At 36.3% G+C, this 19,234-nt stretch overlaps 1 protein-coding gene across 1 annotated transcript in view; it reads left to right on the forward strand.

Moving 5' to 3' along the window:
- MAP3K1 (mitogen-activated protein kinase kinase kinase 1) overlaps positions 1-17,502 on the forward strand; it is a 58,871-nt gene extending 41,369 nt beyond the window's left edge. The window contains 14 exon segments of the mRNA XM_084305527.1: positions 1,165-1,286; positions 2,023-2,104; positions 2,227-2,404; positions 4,406-4,696; positions 5,081-5,202; positions 6,362-6,453; positions 6,708-6,897; positions 7,213-8,488; positions 9,548-9,700; positions 10,356-10,518; positions 11,739-11,870; positions 12,885-13,027; positions 13,490-13,621; positions 14,860-17,502. Coding sequence (XP_084161653.1) covers positions 1,165-1,286; positions 2,023-2,104; positions 2,227-2,404; positions 4,406-4,696; positions 5,081-5,202; positions 6,362-6,453; positions 6,708-6,897; positions 7,213-8,488; positions 9,548-9,700; positions 10,356-10,518; positions 11,739-11,870; positions 12,885-13,027; positions 13,490-13,621; positions 14,860-15,009 — 3,226 coding nt within the window. The 3' untranslated portion in view covers positions 15,010-17,502.
- Positions 17,503-19,234: the final 1,732 nt, after the last annotated feature.

Here is a 19,234-nt window from a genome sequence, read left to right on the forward strand (position 1 = left end):
GTTGGAGAACACTGAGCATCAGATTCATTTGAGATAAAAGTTTAGTCGGTTCTGATACTTACTGTGATTTGCAGTTATTTTTTGGTTTATTACTAATTCTTCAAAAATAAGTTTTAAATTAATATTTGCGTACTTATATATAGTGTAGAGTTTTTTTTTCCTTAAAAAATCCACAAAAACTTACAGTGGAAAAAAATTACAGTAGAAAAATCACATCAACAGTTTGCAAGGAAGTGGTAATGAATATATATATGTAGAGAAACAAATATATATACAAAATAGTTTTATTTTAAAAACTACTGTTGCTGAACAAATACAAGATTCCTTAAAACTTCTAGACATATGCCAACTATAAATTAAGATTTGAATATGAATAATGAATTTTGCACATTTAAGGAATAGTACAGAAGATTATATCTGTTTTTCTTTAAATGCTGTTTAACTTTTTATTTCTTCTGTTGAAATCACGAGTTATATGAATTTAAAACTTAAGGTGTGGGATTGTTGAAATGGAAGCAACGTGCAAAATAGGCAAATGGTATTTTTTTAAATCTACTTAAGATGTGTAGGTATATTCACTTTATTAGTGAATCTATTACATCTGTTTCTGTCAATAACAGAAAACGTGAGTGTCTGTTATTTTTTATTAATTCTTGAGTTTTACTTACATTCATCAAATCGTATTTACAGTTTTCTGTAATGCTCTAAACACTCACTCATGACTCAGTCCTCTGAAAGGAGTATGATGGGGAAAAAAAAAGTATGTAGTTTTCAAAATCTGAAAAGCTCCTAGCTTTTCAAAACTAAACAATAAGTAAAAAAGCAAAGCTTGGTTTGTTAAAGAAGCCTTGGGGGGTGGGGGGGTGGGGGTGAATCTAAGTGCCCTAGGCTGGGCCTTTCAGTCTCTAATTGGTATCTGACCTAGTTTGAAAAGATGTCATGCGTTTTGTGACTTTCATTTCAACAAAATGTTGTCTATCCTCAGTGCTTCTAAAAATTTGGTTGCTTATTTATGCAGACCAAGTTTTAGGGAAAGTGATTCCTGAATAGCACATAGTCATTTAGAAGTGATGGTTCCAAACTGGAGCTTATTTTTTATGGTTAAAGCCTGTTATGAATTCTGATATGCTGTTTTAATAGTCACAATTACCTATTTTTTTGTAGTATGAAGGATGAAGAAGAACAGATGTGCCCCATTTGTTTGTTAGGCATGCTGGATGAAGAAAGCCTGACTGTGTGTGAAGATGGCTGCAGGAACAAATTACATCACCACTGCATGTCAATATGTACGTTGTCATCTCTGTCTCATTAAATTGTGGTGACTCTCAATATGCAAAAGTATTATAATATAGTGAGTTTCATTATTTTGTTTGTTTTAAAAGATAAAAGTTAACAAACAAAAAAAATGCCCTTATGTGCTAATTGCAACTCTGTGAGACTTTGGTTCCATTCTAGGTACTACTGATATGCTGGGTTTTATCAGTTATTCACGATCAAGCTTTTAATTTTGTGTTTTGAGAAGAAGTTAACTGCAATGATAGAAATTTGAATCTCTTTTAACTTTAAGAGTATGTCCAATCAGAGTAAGGTTAGGAACAGACTTTTACTCCTCAATGACTTGCCATTAGAATGCATGAAAATCCTCCACTGTCAGCTTCGATTATGTAAGGAATTACAGAGTATTCTTGCATGCTACGTTAAATGAAGTATACAAAGTTTGCTTTAACAAATAGAATTCAGCCATATGTATGTTTATACTTTTCTTAAAAAGTATGTGTTTATGTTTGAGGTATAAAAAGACCCATATTTCAGCTCATTACTTGTAATATTACAGTACTCAAATGAAGCACTTCTGCAAGGAGAAACGTTTAACTACACATTTATTAGGCTGCTGCAGATGGCTCAGTTCAGAAGTGTGTGTCCTGAAACTGACATTCTTCAGTAAATCTTGAACATACTAATGCCATCTTCCAGTTACATACACAGTAATACTGGAATATATATCCTGTTGCTTTTTTCCAGGGGCAGAAGAATGTAGAAGGAACAGAGAGCCACTTATATGTCCTCTTTGTAGATCTAAATGGAGATCTCATGATTTCTATAGGTAAGTGGTCAGTCTGAATATAACTGTTTCTGGATCTCTATTTCTGTTCTTAGATGTAGTAAAGTGTTTACTTTGGTTAACGTCTCATTTGTTAATCTGTGCTGTTGGTTGTTAATCTGTAGTCATGAATTGCCTAGCCCTGTGGAGTCATCTGTTCTCCGTGTGGTTCAGCAACAAACTCAACAGCAATCTACGCTTGGATCACAGAGAAGAACCCAAGAGAGCAATTTTAACCTTACTCATTATGGGGTCCAGCAGATTCCTTCTGCTTATAAAGATTTAGCTGAGCCATGGATTCAGGTAATCTTACTTTTTAAATCTCAGGCTTGTTTTACAAAAGCCTTTTGAACTGTATCACTAGATTTGCTGCTTTTAGTGAACATTATGTTTGCACAGCACTTACGGAAAACTACTTGCATTTCCTTCAGAAGAAGCTAAGATCATTGTCTTCTGGAAACTATGAAATATGCTTATGTGTATTCACTCTTCTATTCTTAATTACTAAAGGATTTTTTGAAAAAGCTTGGAATAAGAGGGCTAATGTTTTGTTTTATACCTCCAACTTTGTTTCACATTTAAACTTTGCATTGTTGATGCAATCTGTGGATGCAAATGTGCAGAAAAGAGGAAAGAGTGAGTTTCTAAATACTGTTGATTCTGAAAAAGGTTGTGGTGGTGGTGGTATCTATTGAATTGACCTGGCATAAGAGAACATTAACACAAAGTTCATAGGAATCATTGGTTTGAGTTGGAAGAGACCTTATAGATCGCTCAGTTCCACTCCTGCCCTCTCCATGGTCAGGGACACCTCCCACCAGCCCAGGTTGCCCAAAGCCCCATGCAGCCTGGCCTTGAGCACTTCCAGGGATGGGGCATCCACAGCTTCTCTGGGAAGCTTGTGCCTCATAGTAAGGAATTTCTTCCTAATATCCGATCTAACTCTAAATTTTTTAGTTTAAAACCATTACCCCTTGTTCTGTTACTACACTTGCTGATAAAGAGTCTCTCCCCATATTTCCCGTAGGCCCATTTTAGGTATCGAAAGGCTGCAATAAAGCTGTACCCAGAGCCTTGTATTCTCCAGGCTAAACAACCCCAGCTCTCTCAGCCTGTCTTTGCAGGAGAGGTGCTCCAGCCCTCTGATCATCTTTGTGGCCCTCCTCTGGCCCTTCTATAACAGGTCCATGTCCACCTTAATGTTGGGAGCATCAGCTGAATGCCAGGACTCCGGGTGGGGTCTCACAAGAGCAGAACAGGGGGCGAGAGTCACCTCCCTCACCCTGTTAGTCACTCTTCTTTAGATGCAGCTCAGGATACAGTTGCCTTTCTGGGCTGCAAGTGGTCTTTGCCAGCTCATGTTGAGCTTATCATACACTGGTACCCCCAAGTCACTCTGCACAGGGATGTGCAATCCAGTTATCACCCAGCCTGTATTCATGTTTGGGATTGCTCCAAGCCAGCTGTAGGACCTTGCATTTGCAAACATAAATCACGTGTTGTTTGCATGGCGTCTTTTCTCTTTGCTTAAAGTGGACAATTTGAGGTAGAGCTACAATAGGATTCTATTGTATGAGTGTCTAATTCTAGAGCACTTGTAACAATTCAAAAACTTGCTCTGAATCCTATCAATTTTATGGTTGGTTATTATTGGGAATAATCATATTTAATTTGCACAAAGAAAAAATGTTTCCCGGTCATGTTTTTACTTTTTTTCTTTTTTAGTTTCAGACTTAATCTCAGGCCTATTATTAAAGGTCCATGTAATAAAATGTAATATTCCTAATTCTCATCTTGACTGTGCAGGTATCACATAAATACAAAGTTGTCAGTTACTGTTACCTACTATGGGTTGCTGGAGCCATATAGGCTAAATACTTTTTACTGGAGGTGGGTTCAACTGAGCAGGGATCACACTCTTTAAAGAAGAATGGTGGAACTTGTTTCACCTTTATTTCTGTTGCAACTTTTGTCTAGTAGAGCTAGAACTTGGCTTTAGGGTTGTTTATACCAACATATACAAAGAAACTGAATACTGAGTGATTGAAACGTAGTGAATGAAACTGGCCATACCATCTCCCAACTTGTCCTAGCAGAGTTTCTGGAAAACTGATAACACATCATTTATGAGAATTCATTTCTATCATACAATTTTTTAAGAAATACTGTATACCCTCTGACATATTCTTGCTATTAGGCTTATTTAGATGGTATTTCACCAGAAACATTCTCTTTTCTGATTGCTGCTCTTAAGCTGTAGTGTTATTCAATTTGACTCATGCAAGGTTGCTTCTTCTTTGGCAGGTGTTTGGGATGGAGTTAGTTGGCTGCTTGTTTTCTCGAAACTGGAATATAAGAGAGATGGCACTTAGACGTCTTTCCCATGATGTTAGTGGTGCTCTACTACTGGCTAATGGTGAAAGCACTGGAAATTCTGGAAGTAGCAATGGAAACAACACAAGTGCTGGAGCTCTGGGAGCAGCTAGTGGGTCATCTCAGACCAGTATCTCAGGAGATGTTGTGGTGGAATCCTGCTGCAGTGTGCTGTCCATGGTCTGTGCTGACCCTGTCTACAAAGTGTATGTTGCTGCTTTAGTAAGTAGTTGTTTACTCATTGTATTTGGATAATTTCAAAGTTGCTTAAGGATCACTGATGACTTGACTATTAAGTATCAAAAAGCAGGATGTATAAAATCCGCAGAAAGAATGAGTTGGCCTGACTCTGCTGGATAAAAATAAGGAAATGCTTGCTACAGTGCATAGTATTAACAGTAACTATATTGCTGACTTCTTGCCAATCTCAAAGGATACATGACTAATTCTAACAGCTAGTACCTATTAAGCTATTTTTCTTTTTAAAATTTCACTGATATTTTTAATATAATTTATATGAAAATATTTGCAACTTTAACTAAAAAAAATAAATATATATATAACTAAACTAATTTCATATATATTGTTTTTTCTCCTTTCTCTTAGAAAACCTTAAGAGCCATGCTGGTATATACTCCTTGTCATACTTTGGCAGAAAGGACTAAACTACAGCGACTTCTCAAGCCAGTTGTAGAGACAATATTAGTTAAATGTGCAGATGCCAACAGGTATGGTGTCCCATGAACATCATGCTTATTGTTATTGAAATGCCTCGAAGCTTCATTTATTGCTATTTTATGTGAAACTAGAAGACCATTTACAGGTGGTGGTAAAGTATATACGGATCATAAGTATAAACATACCATGGTATGTTTTTGTTAAAGAGTAGTTGTTACAGACAACTTCAGTCTTGAAAGATACGGATTTTGAACACATCTGATGCTATTTTTCAAGTGTTTACAGATCTTATGTGATGCTTTGCTTTCATAAAGACTTTTTCCCATAAAATGAAAGAAAATGTCAGGTGCAGTCTTCAGCCTTTCAACAACCTTTTCAGCCTGTTGGACTGCTTTAGTTTAATTATCCTGACTCCCCTTTGAAACTCTATAGCAAGTACCAATTACCAGGTTTTATGTGTTTAATATATTTGCATGCTTCCTACTTGAGCAAAGTCTGTTGTAGATCTGCTTCCTTAAGTGTTAATGTAATAATACTGTTAGTTCTTACTTCGTAGCATAATGATAGAAGATGGCTATTCTCGAATGTCTTCTGGCAGTTCTGGCTTGAGCAGGCTTTGTCCTCCTGTCCCCCTGTCTGCACTGCCAGACCAAGCATTTCTTTAGCTGTGTTTGGTACTAGATGCAGAAGACCATCAGCATGATTTTTGTCTCTTTCACTTTAGTTCCTAATAAGCCGCGTTGCTTCTGAAACAAGCTGGAGATGTGCCCCACCCCCACTAACAATAGTCTAGCAATAGAGTACCTAAAGTAAAATAAATCTGTTGTTGGATTCCTGAACTTGTTCTGTTTTTACAAGAGACAGTTCTAACGCATTGTTGAATTATTTCTGTAATAAAGGAGATTATTGCCTAAAAGTATCTCTCTCAAGAATTTGAGAAATGGGGATGTACTGAGAGATGGGGAAGCTGATTCCTATTTATTTTATTTATTTGTTAGTGATAGATACTAAGTTTCTGGAAATGCCCTTGTAAAAATCTCACAGTTAGTGGTAGCTTACAAGATAAAGCATTGTACAAGGTGATTGGAATAAAATGATGAGAAGTTGATTTCCAAGCAGAGTTCCAAGCTAATGGTCAGTAAAATGTTTTAATGTTTTCCCTTGAAATCATCAGCTCAAAGAGATAATTTTGTTTTTAATTTCTTGTAGTCGAACGAGTCAACTTTCAGTCTCAACGCTATTGGAGATGTGTAAAGGCCAAGCAGGAGAGCTGGCAGTTGGGAGAGAAATACTTAAGTCTGGTAATAGTAGCTCTTCATATATAAATGAATTATAATTACAAGCAAATATACTTGTTTTAAATTAAGTACAAAATTTATCCAAAAACAGCAACAGCGTTGCTCTTTGGAGTTTAGAGATGGGGTTAGTACCCCATAGAGAGATGGAGTTAGAGATGGGCACAGGTGTATTTCTGTGTGACATGGTTCTGATCCCTATGGAATTTAAACAGTGAAAGTATATATCTAATCCTTATTTTTAACTAATTTTTTTTTAGGGTCCATTGGTATTGGTGGTGTTGATTATGTCTTAAATTGTATTCTTGGAACACAAACTGAATCTAGCAACTGGCAAGCGCTACTGGGACGACTTTGTCTGATAGACAGACTTCTGTTGGAATTTCCTGGTGAATTTTATCCTCACATTGTCTGTGGAGATGTTTTACAGGCCGATACTGTAGTAGACAGGTACGTGCTTACACTATTTGACTATTACTCTTTGTAGTTGAGCATATTGTTGGTGATCTCTCAAAAAAAAACGGCAGGTTTAATTCCTGTAGACAAATAATATATATTACAGGAAAAAGTGAACCAACTTCAGAGCAAATGGTTGCCATTTGTAAATTTCTTATCTGTTAAGTAATTCTGAAGCATTAGTGCAGCAGTAAGTCTTTTTGCTACAGCAGAACTGATAGGAAAATACTTTGTCTTGAAATGGCTTTCTTAGCACAAGTTAACTAGAGCGTATCATTGTATAAAACACTATCTTTTTTTTCTTGTCAGGTATAAGAAACTTCTCTCCCTCTTAAATTTCGCCTTGCAGTCAATTGACAATTCCCACTCAATGGTTGGTAAACTGTCACGGAGAGTATTTTTGAGTGCCGCAAGAATGGTGGCAAGAGTGCCTCATGTTTTTGTAAAGCTTTTAGAAATGTTGAGTGTGACAAGCTCAACTCATTATGCAAGGATGCGTCGACGTTTGATGGCAATAGCAGATGAAATGGAAATTGCAGAAGCTATTCAGCTAGGCATGGAAGAAATGCAGTCCGGGGATTGTCGACATGAAGATTTTTTGCAGCTACCTGTACCAGATAACTCTCCAGAAGCTACAGAAAATAATACGCCTAACAATACTGTCCAGTTATCAGGGAAAAGTGGGAAAGGATTAAGTGACAAAAAAGTGAGTGCCAGTCCAGAGGACATTTCTGAGACACTGGCTGGCCTTGCTGTGGGACTTCCTGTTTCATCAGTAACCACTGAGCAACCAAAGCCAGCTGTTCAAACAAAAGGAAAACCCCACAGTCAGTGTTTGAACTCTTCTTCCTCAGCCAATCATTCCCAGTCACTATTCCCAACACTTCTCTCTCCTTCAAACCCATCTGTACCAGCTGGCACTGTAACAGATGTCTCTAAACTCAGACCTCAGGGATTCGTTCCCTGCAAAATCCCCTCACCTTCTCCTCAAACACAGCGGAAACTATCTCTCCAGTTTCAGAGAAACTGTTCTGAAAATAAAGAAGCAGAGAAACTTTCTCCAGTTTTCACCCAAGCCAGGCCATTGCCATCCAGTCACATACACAGGCCAAAGCCATCACGACCCACTCCATGTGATATGAACAAGCAGGGGGAAACTTCAAAAAATGGTATGACGCTTGACCTGAATGATATTTCACAGTGTGACGGCAATAGTAGTAACAGCAGTGCAGTTATTCCAAGTGAAGAGACGGTGTTCACACCGGTAGATGAGAAGTGTCGGTTGGATGTTAATGCAGAGCTTAACTCCAGTATTGAGGACCTACTCGAGGCTTCCATGCCAACAAGTGATGGCACAGTTACGTTCAAGTCCGAAGTTGCAGTTCTTTCTCCTGAGCGGGCGGAAAATGATGATACGTACAAAGATGATGTAAATCATAATCAAAAATGCAAGGAAAAGATGGAAGCTGAAGAAGAGGAAGCTTTAGCTATTGCTATGGCAATGTCAGCATCTCAAGATGCTCTGCCAATAATTCCCCAACTACAGGTTGAAAATGGTGAAGATATCATAATTATTCAGCAGGATGTAAGTATACACATGGAAATTTAGCATAAATGTCTAAATTGAGATTCATGGAATTTAAAGCAGCGTTGCTGTGTTTTCAGTTACAGAAACACAAACTCAGTATCTTCTCCTAGAAGCCGGGATATAAACATACACCCTCGGTATGCACGTTGAGTGTGCAAATAGAAACCTTCTGTGGTTATTAACAAGTTTAGAGAAGGTGTTTGGAAGAGAGACATTTAATGTGCCAACATTTAAAAAAAAAAAAAAAAAAGCAAATAAGGAAGTGTAAAAGCGAGGGAGTAGAATATGAGAAAGTTTTCAGGAAGGAGTAGAACTGAACTAGGTCTTAGTGCTGACTTACTGTGACAATTATCATGTAATACTAAATCAGTTTCTGTAAGAAAAAGAGGAGTAGGAAGAGATCATGCTGTCAGCACATGTTGAGGCAGAAGCTGCAAGATATTTAGAAGCCAGAAAAACAATGATTGCAAGTGAACAGAAGCACAAGAAATAAGAATAGAGAAAGGAGTGTTTTATGAAAGTTCACCAAAATGATTGAGTGTATTGACTTGATGGAGTAAGAGAGGTGCTGGAAGCTTTTGAGGCTACATGTCTAGGAAAGGTGGCAGAATTGGTAGTGCTGCTGGAAAGAAGAAAGAAATCTTACATTTTTTTGGCAATCATTTGCATGAGATAACAACATGTGAAGCACAAATTGCCAGGAGTAAATTAAATAGAAAACATGATTTTGGTTCTTTAAAGTAGATGATAAGTAAAAACCTGACTAGAAATGAGTTCAGAAATACAAAAAAGCCCTGCTCCTATTTGCGGCTTTGTATCTTGCTTTTCACCTTTGGTCACTAACACAGAGGAAGCACTCTGTTACTAGATATTGTAGGAATGTGTGGACTATGGAAAACGTGTGTGCTGGTCTCATCTGAAACATGTCTAACATGTGATATAAATAACTGTATGGGCAAAGAGAGGCATATAAATTTGGAAGTTTCATAGCTGTCCAGAAAATGTACATTTTAGATGTGTGCTAAAAAAGTAATTGATTTGGAATTTAACTTTTAGACACCAGAAACCCTGCCTGGACATACCAAAGCAAAACACCATTACAGAGAAGATGCAGAATGGCTGAAAGGTCAGCAAATTGGTCTTGGAGCTTTCTCTTCCTGCTACCAAGCTCAAGATGTAGGAACGGGGACATTAATGGCTGTAAAACAGGTAAATATGTCAGTTCCTTCAATGTATTCTTCTTGTTCTTCAATATTTTTGGGGGGGAATATTCTATATAAAAACCTTCTGCTCTCATAGACTGTTCCCTAGTTCTTTTGCTCCCTGTCATATATACTCACATAACACATAATACAAACTCTTTATACTCATGTTATTAATAGAATATTTTCTATTTCTTTCACTTTTTATTAAAGTAAAAAATACTCTACTTTCTAATAGACATTTTGAAATATATATTTTTATATGGTCTTTTTTCATAGTTTTTCAAATGCATTTTTGCTTTTATCAAGTTTACACATCAGTGACAGAGTTAGAACTGGAGCTCAGATTGCTGGGTTCCAAAGTGATACCCTATTTTCCTAGTTTAAACAGAGCAAAGTGAAGAGGAGAAGTTCTCTACTCCAGAAATTCTGTTAGTGTCTCCCCCTGAAGATCACTCTTATTTTTCTGTGACTGTCTTGCATGGAGATGAATTCTCAGCTGAAGGGACTTGAGATTAAAAGAACAATCGAAGTTTTTGGATGGTGAACAGAGATAGAAAGCCATCCATTCTTGTTGCTCTACTGAAAGGGTTTGGGGAGGGGGCACAGTTACAGAACAGATAATTATGTAAGGTAAATCTGAATATCATATTTCAAAACAGGTGACGTACGTCAGGAATACATCATCTGAGCAAGAAGAGGTAGTTGAAGCACTGAGGGAGGAGATACGTATGATGAGTCATCTGAACCATCCTAATATTATTCGCATGTTGGGTGCTACATGTGAGAAGAGCAACTATAACCTCTTTATTGAATGGATGGCAGGTAATCAACTGCATGTGGAAGAAAATTAAAGTATCGGTTGTCTTGGAACTGTAGTTTCTGCAAAAATATACAGCAAAACACTCCCTGTGTTGCTGAAGTTTGCAAACTTCTTTTCATTGCTGATGTACGGATTTGCGCTGATTAAAGATTTACTTGCTTACGGAACAGTTCGAGCAGTCATAGCGGTTTTCTTACTGGGATTCTTTTTTGGCTTGAAATTTTCCATGTCTGATTTGTTGTACAGCTAGTGCAGTTGAAAGCCTTGAACAGAAATTTTAGTACTTTAGTCATATTTTGCATCTAAAGAAGGAGCCAAGCTGAGACAGACACCTTCAGCTTTATATGTTTCCAGCATTTTCTGTGTAGCTCTGTTTAAATAATTTAATAATTTAAATAAGTTTAAACAATTATTTAAAATAACTTTGCTAGAAATTTTGCAATAACTGTAACTTTTTTGTGTCGCAAGCATTTTCATAAAAACTGTGTCAGAAGACACACAAAGGCATTTGAAAACTTAAAGTAAATTTCTAATAATATACAGTAAGTAGGATGCTTCAAGGAAAAAGAAAAAAGTAGTTCAAAATCTATTCAGTTGTAATTCAGTAAATTAAATATTTAGTAAATATACTAATTTAATAACAAATTAAATTTACTAAATTTAGTAAATTTTTAAATGGGATTTTATGTTGTTGTGATCTAGTTACCAAGACTAGATTGAGTGGTTTATACATTCTATTGCATGTTTCCTATGCACGAAAGCATTGCACTTCATGGTCTGTAGCAGAAACTACTTGGTAACACCTGGGTGCTAACAAGCAAAGCTAAGTTAAGTGTTTTTACAATCAGTAATGCAGAAAATCTTTTTTTCTTTATTTTTCTGAAATTATATTACTTAGGTAATAAAATGTTAGGAGATGTCTTTACATCACTCAAACCCAAGATATATTAATGTACTTTGATAAGCACAGTGCAAAATCCAGATCCTTGAGGATCTATATACCAGTACGTTAAAGTGTGTGTTTGTTTGTATTGTAAGGAAGGTTGATGTTTTTAGGAAGCATAAACATCTATGTCATTATAATATGCACGGTTCCTGGCAGAAAGTAATTTAGTAATCAACTATATTTCTGTTTACCTAGAGAACTGCTATTTTAGGAGGTGGTGCTGCCTTCCACTAATACGAAATACAAGTGTTGATAAATTCTGTTTTGATCTTCTAGGGGGATCAGTTGCTCATTTGTTAAGTAAATATGGAGCTTTCAAAGAATCAGTTATTATTAATTACACAGAACAACTGTTACGTGGCCTTTCTTATCTCCACGAGAATCAGATAATCCACAGAGATGTTAAAGGTAAGAATTATTTAGAAGGTCTCCTAAAAATTAATATTTGGAAAGCAGCATCTATTGTGGCTAGAGAGTTGTTGCTTCTCTTGGATACCATCTCTAGAGTGGTATCTGTTGAGTATGTCTGATCAGTTTAAGAACCTTTGTTCTACATAAATTAATCAAAACATTCATAGCATGCTTGGGGATATTTCCTACTTGTGCCAGTGATATAGAAGAATTTGTTTTCTGTATTGCTAAATTGAAATATAAAGTCACCATACAGCTTTAAATGTTAATTAATTAAATTTGTGTAAATACTTACTGTGAAGTGATAACTAAATCTGAACAAGACAAAACAAAGAGGTCAGCTTTCTACTGTATAGCAATATTGTGATTTCTTCCTTTATCCTGATCAAACGTAAAAGCAGTTGTGCTGTTTGACAAAAACAAAATTTGGACTTTACTGGGAAGTTCAAGCGTTATTAAACTTCTGCCTTTAATATCACTATATCTGTCCACAAACGAGAGAGAGATCCAGATAAGTATCAACCTAACTAATAATGGCAAACTCTTGTCTTTTAATATTTCTCCTTAAAATTGGAAAACTTTAATTTGCTATGTAATTCTTTTTAAAACATTCTTTTTAAAGAAAAAAAGTATTCTTAAAAGCTACTAAAGGATGAAGTAAGTTTAAATTTCACAGGGAGCTGCAGGCAATGAAAACCTCCAGGGTTTTAGATCACCATTTCTTTTATTGGTAGAGCTCCAAGCATTGTTCCAGAATCCTGTGTTTGCCCTATTTTGAAAGTTTGATTGCTTCTCTAAATCTCTCAGATGGCTTAAACCTATGTGCAGTATCCTTTGGGCGTAACAAAAAGGTGACGTTATTGGACTAGTCCTTGACTTTTTAGATTTCATTGATAGTGGGGGTGGGAATGTGAACATACGGTTTTGAAATGGAGGGAGGAAAATTGTCTGTTCATCCATTTGCCTTTAATAGAAACCCAACTAGCAGTATTTTTATTATGCTGTTGACAGGTGCCAATTTGCTAATTGACAGCACAGGTCATAGATTAAGAATTGCTGATTTTGGAGCTGCAGCCAGGTTGGCATCAAAAGGAACTGGTGCTGGGGAGTTTCAGGGACAGTTGTTGGGAACTATTGCATTTATGGCACCGGAGGTAAGAAAGCAGTTTTGGAAGTTACTTGAAAAATTGTTTGAACTCTGTAAGCTAATTCATACAGCTAAATAACAGGAGACTGCTATAAATGCTTCTAATGTATATTAAATTTAGTTGTTCCAAAGAATAGGAGTGATACCAACATAGAAATAATGACATTTCTTTATTGTTGTCAAAGTTGATATATTTAGTTTTTTGCAAGATACATCATGACTATTGTTAAGAAAGCCCAAGTGACTATTTGGTCAAAAGAGTGCAAGATTATTTGGTTTGTCCCTTGATCAGGCACTTCAGTAGCTCTCCTATATGGCTGTCTAGTGGCATTTATATCACTGATCACTCTGTTAACCAGAAATGTTGATCAGAATGCACTTGATTGTTTTTTTTGACAGAATTTATCGTACTTAGAGTTAAGAGACTTTGAAGTGGATAATCTGAGCTTTGTTTTGTCTATCTGTTCAGGTTCTGAGAGGTCAGCAGTATGGTAGGAGCTGCGATGTGTGGAGTGTTGGATGTGTTGTTATAGAAATGGCTTGTGCTAAACCTCCCTGGAATGCAGAGAAACACTCCAATCACCTTGCTCTAATATTTAAGGTGAGGTATTTGTTGCTACAACTATGCTTCAAAAGACACCAACCAGTTTCATGTATATAGCAGTGTGAATCTTAGAAAAGCATACAGGTAGTAGGAGTTGTTGCAATGGCCCTTTTTAATATGCAGAAAGAGCTCTGTTCTGAGATACAGAATGTAACAGGCCAAAAAAGAAATTGGGAATAGAGTTGATCAAATCATCTTCCTCTAGTCAAGGTTCTGAACTTTCATACAGTTCTGTAAAATATGGGAGCAAAAGAAAGGTGTTTCCACCATAAAACATTTCTGTGTATTCATATTTCATAGTGGGGAATTTCCTTTGGTAAAACCTGATGTTCCACGACCAGATTTCACTGAAAGATTATCTATCATTATGCCATGCTGTATATAAATACTGTCCCTCCCTTTTCTAGGTCATCAATTTCAGCATTCATGCTTCTTACTAAAATTAATTAGAGATATTTAATTCTAAAAATCTAGTTGAACTGTAGGCATGAATGAAGAAAATACTGCTATGGGTAAAGAAAGTGATTATAGTATTTACTAGCATGACTGAAGAAAGTGTTTCCACAAAAAATTAGCACAGTAGTATTCAAATAAAAAACATAATTGTCTTATGATTTGATGTCTGTGTGAACCTGGTGGTGTGACCCTAGTGTTCTCAATCATCTTGCCTAGTGAAGTTGAAAACGAATCTGGGGAGTAATCTTCCATCTGAAAAGGATTGTCTTGTGGGGTGTTAGCAGAAACACAGTAAAGAGAAAGCAAGAGAGCATATCTAGATTTAACTGAGCGATGTTGCATGGCGATATGCCAAGCTACGTCCGTGCTTTCTTCCATCATGGCAGTTAACACCAATGGCAAGTAGTAGACTAAAGAATACCCGCAAGTTTTGAAATAGAAGCTTTTTCTTATGGCTTGTCCTGCAGTTGTTCAGTAAAGAATTTTGCTGCAAAAAGAAAAATTAGAGAAAAGTGCAAATAGAGAAGCTCTGTGAAAAGCAAGTGAGCATACATTAGTGGGGAAAGAGGCATAAAGGGAACTTAAGACCCATTTTATAATATGGAAGAAATTAATGTAATTCTCAAACTGTAGTGGGAAATGTGCTAAGCGTATTAAAACTATGCATTAAAAGTATGCAGTATAATTCGTCAGCTGAAAATTATCAGCTTGTTGAAGGATTTTGGGGTAGAAGAGTGGGCTTAAGAGTCACTGACTTCTAATTTTTTTTCTTTGTTCAGATTGCTAGTGCAACTACTGCTCCATCAATCCCTTCACATCTATCTCCTGGTTTGAGGGATGTGACTCTTCGGTGTTTAGAACTTCAACCTCAGGACAGACCCCCATCGAGAGAGCTGCTGAAACACCCAGTCTTCCGTACTACATGGTAGTTAGTTATGTGTAAGGCTGATATACTGAAGAAGATGCTACTGAATATGTAATAACTGTCTTTCAGTGCAGTTAAGCACAGCAGCTTGTGTTATTCTGATGGCCTTAATGACAGATACATCAAGGACTTAAGGCCAGTGGAGGACCCTACCTAAGTATGTGATTGACAAATCGAGATCTTTACCTAAGCTTAGTATGCATCATTTCACAACTTGTTTAGAGATTTGTAAACTGTGCCTTTTCAAACATCTGGCTCTGTGTCAACACAAAAGCATTTTGCTTTAAGTCTGCATGATTATTTAGCAGATAAGTGATTTTTATTTTATTTGGAGCACTTTTTCAGCAATATTAGAGGCTGAGGGGCTCAGGATCTATTTTAATATAGCAATCACTGCTCCATCTTACATCATGTACATGTAAGCAGAGGATTCTGCAATTACAGTCAGTTTTCAGCACTGGTTAAAAGGAAGTTATGTATCTGTCCCTTTTGATTATACGAAGTTCTCTGTGTAAGAAATCCAAATGTTGATGGATACTTAAAAAAAAAAAAAAAAAAAAAAAAAAAAAGAAAAAATTGCCTTCCTTAAAGTAAGAGCAGGCAGTTGAGGTTCACTGTGCATTTACTGCTGGCTGTGTAATTTCTTTTGAAATTAAAGTTTTGTGCTTTCATTGTATTTTTAACTTTCAGGGAAAGGTGATCTTTTAAAATAGTCTTTAGAAAAAGATGCAAACAAACTGTGTCAATTAATATCTTGCTGACACAAGTTTTAAAAACAGATTTGCTGGAAATACGAAATGAAATAAAATGCCACCTTCAACAAGTCAGTGTTTCAGGCTCTCATAGTATAGTTTACTATAAAAAAAAATGTTCTGCGTAAAACAATTCAGAGTCTGAATCACGCAAAAAGTTGTTGAGCCTTCTTTTCATATAGCTTTTCGTACAATCTATTCTGGCAAATTAAGTAGAGAAACTACAAGTCAAAGGCCTCAAACCCAGTTCACACTGAAGTTTATGGGAGACTTTGTCCTGTACTTCTGTGGGAGCAGGTGCCAACTATGAGTAAATCTCATTCTTTCTGTAGCAAAACTGAGGCCGCATACGTTACTGATAATAAGTTTTACCTGCTGTTTTCCTTCTGCCATACATCATCTATTTACTGTAGCTGTTAGTGATAAGTTAATTTCTAAATGTTTTAAAAAAAATTTACCATAAGAAAGGTATTTATTTTAACAAGAAACAAACTTGGACTTGAAAAGCAAGATAAAATGTGAAGTAAAGCTTCACCTATAGTGCAAAACTTTTGTTTTTAGCAGGTGTGTTTTTAAAACATGTTTTTAAAATGATTCTAAACGCAGGTTTTTAGATTCTGATGCATGTAATTCTGAAGGAAAATGGCAGCTTTTCTTTTGCTTTTTTTAATGGGGATATTTTTAAATCATATACTGATTGTGTTTAATCCATTTGATAAAAATACTGTTTGTGTTTTAACTCTTCAGAAGCCAGTTGAGTTGTGGGACTGAAATAGAATTGGTTATTCTCAAAGACTCAGGACAAACTTAATAAGCTATAGTACGTTTAAAAATGTACAATACAAATTGGAAGTAAAACATCTTAAAGATAAGTTTACAGTAATGATAGTGCTCATACTAATACAAAAAAAAAAAGCAGTGTCATTAGTTGTGAATGTGTTTCTTTTGGAAATTTTACATTCCTTTGTCTTGGCAGATTGGCGGACTTTGAAGAGTTAAAAAGATAATACCGAAATGTGAAGTTTGGTAGCTCTAACTGTTTTGTACTTGACTTTTTTTTTGACCACTTTAGAATTTCTCATTCTAATAAGATTGTTTCCATGTCTTTCTTATGTGCAAGCTTTAAAGGATGCACTCTTGCCAATTCATGTACTGGAAGATCAGTTGTCAGATTAATACTGTTTCTGGCAGAAATTTAAACTGTATAAACTGATGAACCTCAGCTAATCAGTATTACTTTGTAGATCACCATGCCTACCACATTTCAAACTCAAACTGCCTCTAGATGTCCAAATGCATTTTGTTTGAGTTTGTTTGCGTTTCCCTCAGCTTGCTGGTAATTGTGGTGTTTTTAAAATGCAGATGTGATGTAATATTCTTATTTTCTTTGGATCAAAGCTGGACTGAAAATTGTATTGTGTAATTATTTTTTGTGTTCTTAATGTTATTTGGTACTTAAGTTGTAAATAACGTCTACTGCTGTTTATTCCAGTTTCTACTACCTCAGGTGTCCTATAGAGTTTCTTCTACCAAAGTTCACTTTCACAATGAAATTATATTTGCTATGTGACTGATTCCTAAGATTTCCAGGGCTTAAGGGCTAACTTCTATTAGCACCTTACTGTGCAAGCAAATTTTACAGAAATCTCTGGGTTAAGAAATTTGGCTTCATTATATCCTTTGTTATTTTAAATATATCAAGATATTTTAATTAAAAGTTTTTACCCCATTGAACCAATTTTATATAGTATAATTTGTACCTATTTTGGTGTTTTTGTCTTTATAGTAAATAAAAGTTTTTGAACAAATACTGTCCTTTGCTTATTGTCAATACGTTCAGTTTAACAGTGTGCTCCAGGTCCTCACAACCCTCATCATGATGGATTTCTTCATTATATCTAATCTAAACCCTCCCCATATATAGTTTAGAAGAGTTACTAAATACCCTGGAAGTTAATTCTCTCTTTTATGATTTTCAGTGAAGTGGTTCTGCTGCTTCTGATTTAAGTAGCAAACATAAATCCTTTTTTTCCACCAGACAGCCTGAATATGTATTGCAAAGCAGTACAGGTGATTTCAGGTGATAGCCTCTTTTTTTTTGTTTTGTTTTTTTTTGGAGGGGTGGTGGGGAGGAATGAAGGGGGAATATTTTTATTTAAAAAATTATTAATTTTAAAGTGTTGTTTTGTGACTACTAAAATCCACATTTTGCAGGATCAACCCCTTTATTTCCTTCATTACTTACGTGGTTTTCTGAAAATGGTGGTTAATGCAAAGGTATAACAGCAAAACTAGGCAGCAGCAATCTGCAGTTAAATTATGATCTTTAAAAGATGGAAAACACACTGTAATGTCAAGAAGGCAAATACATGATAAAACTTAGATAAATAGGGTATATATATTCCTGTTTAAGAACAAGGGATGGCAGAGAGCACCTGTCCTCAGCAGTGGGCAGTAAAAGTCAAGACACCTGTTTTAGGAAATACCTTTTCAAATGAAGACACATTCGGTTCTTCCACAGGCAAATAGTAAGTTATCCTAATTTTGATTTCCTTTGGTGAGAACAATACTAAATTTCTATTTCTAACTAAAGTTCTACGTGATGGTCATAGGTCGAGGTTTGACAGTGTTTCAGCTTTGCAAGATCTCACAAAGTTAACAATTGCTTTCAGAGCACATGGGAATGTCAGGAGGATCGTGCATCAGAGTGGCCGTTCTGTCCTTACTGTGCCTACCTTGCAGGACCTCCCCTTGTTTACCTTTATATCCATCCCCTTATTATTTTTTCTCATGGCTTAGTGTTCCTTGCTGAGTTGAGTCATGACAGTCGTCCTTTTAAAAGTCACAATATACTGTGGCAAATGTGTATGTTATTTTCTAATGAAGGCACGCTGCTGTTTGAATTCAGTTGTGAATGTTTCTTCAGTGTCATTACCCAGAAAGTCCCGAAGAGGGCAGGAAAGCACTTTGATGGAGCCAAAACCTAAGGCTTACGCTGACACGCTGTGCTGCTTCCCATCATTTCCCTGGGCTATTTTATATCAGCTTGCAGTATTATCATCGTTCAGTTCCTGCACTTTGAAGAAATGTACAGGGCCAATAATAGAATTAAAGCAAATAGGGAACAAATTAAGAGGCATTTGCAAAGCTCTGAGGTGTGAAGGGAATTCTGTTCTTGTCATAGCACTGCTGGGCATGGCGCCCAGAATCCCAAACTCTCGTCAAGAGCTCAGATGCACAGTTAGGAGTAAAATAGGAAGATGTGGCAACTGGCGGCCATCTCGGTCACAGTGACCATGAAGTGTTTTGAGTTTGGAATTTATGGTGACAGAAGGAAAACTGCCACCAAAACTTCAGCCCTGGGTATGGGGAAAGCAGACTTCAGGCTGCTCAGGAACTAGTCAGCAAGGTCAATCTTTAAGCACTGCCTCCTAACAGCACAGGATCAGGCAATTCCAGAATAGCGGAAGGCAGGCA

Source organism: Netta rufina (assembly GCF_964035555.1).
Source record: "Netta rufina genome assembly, chromosome: Z".
Classification (NCBI taxonomy): Eukaryota; Metazoa; Chordata; class Aves; order Anseriformes; family Anatidae; genus Netta; species Netta rufina.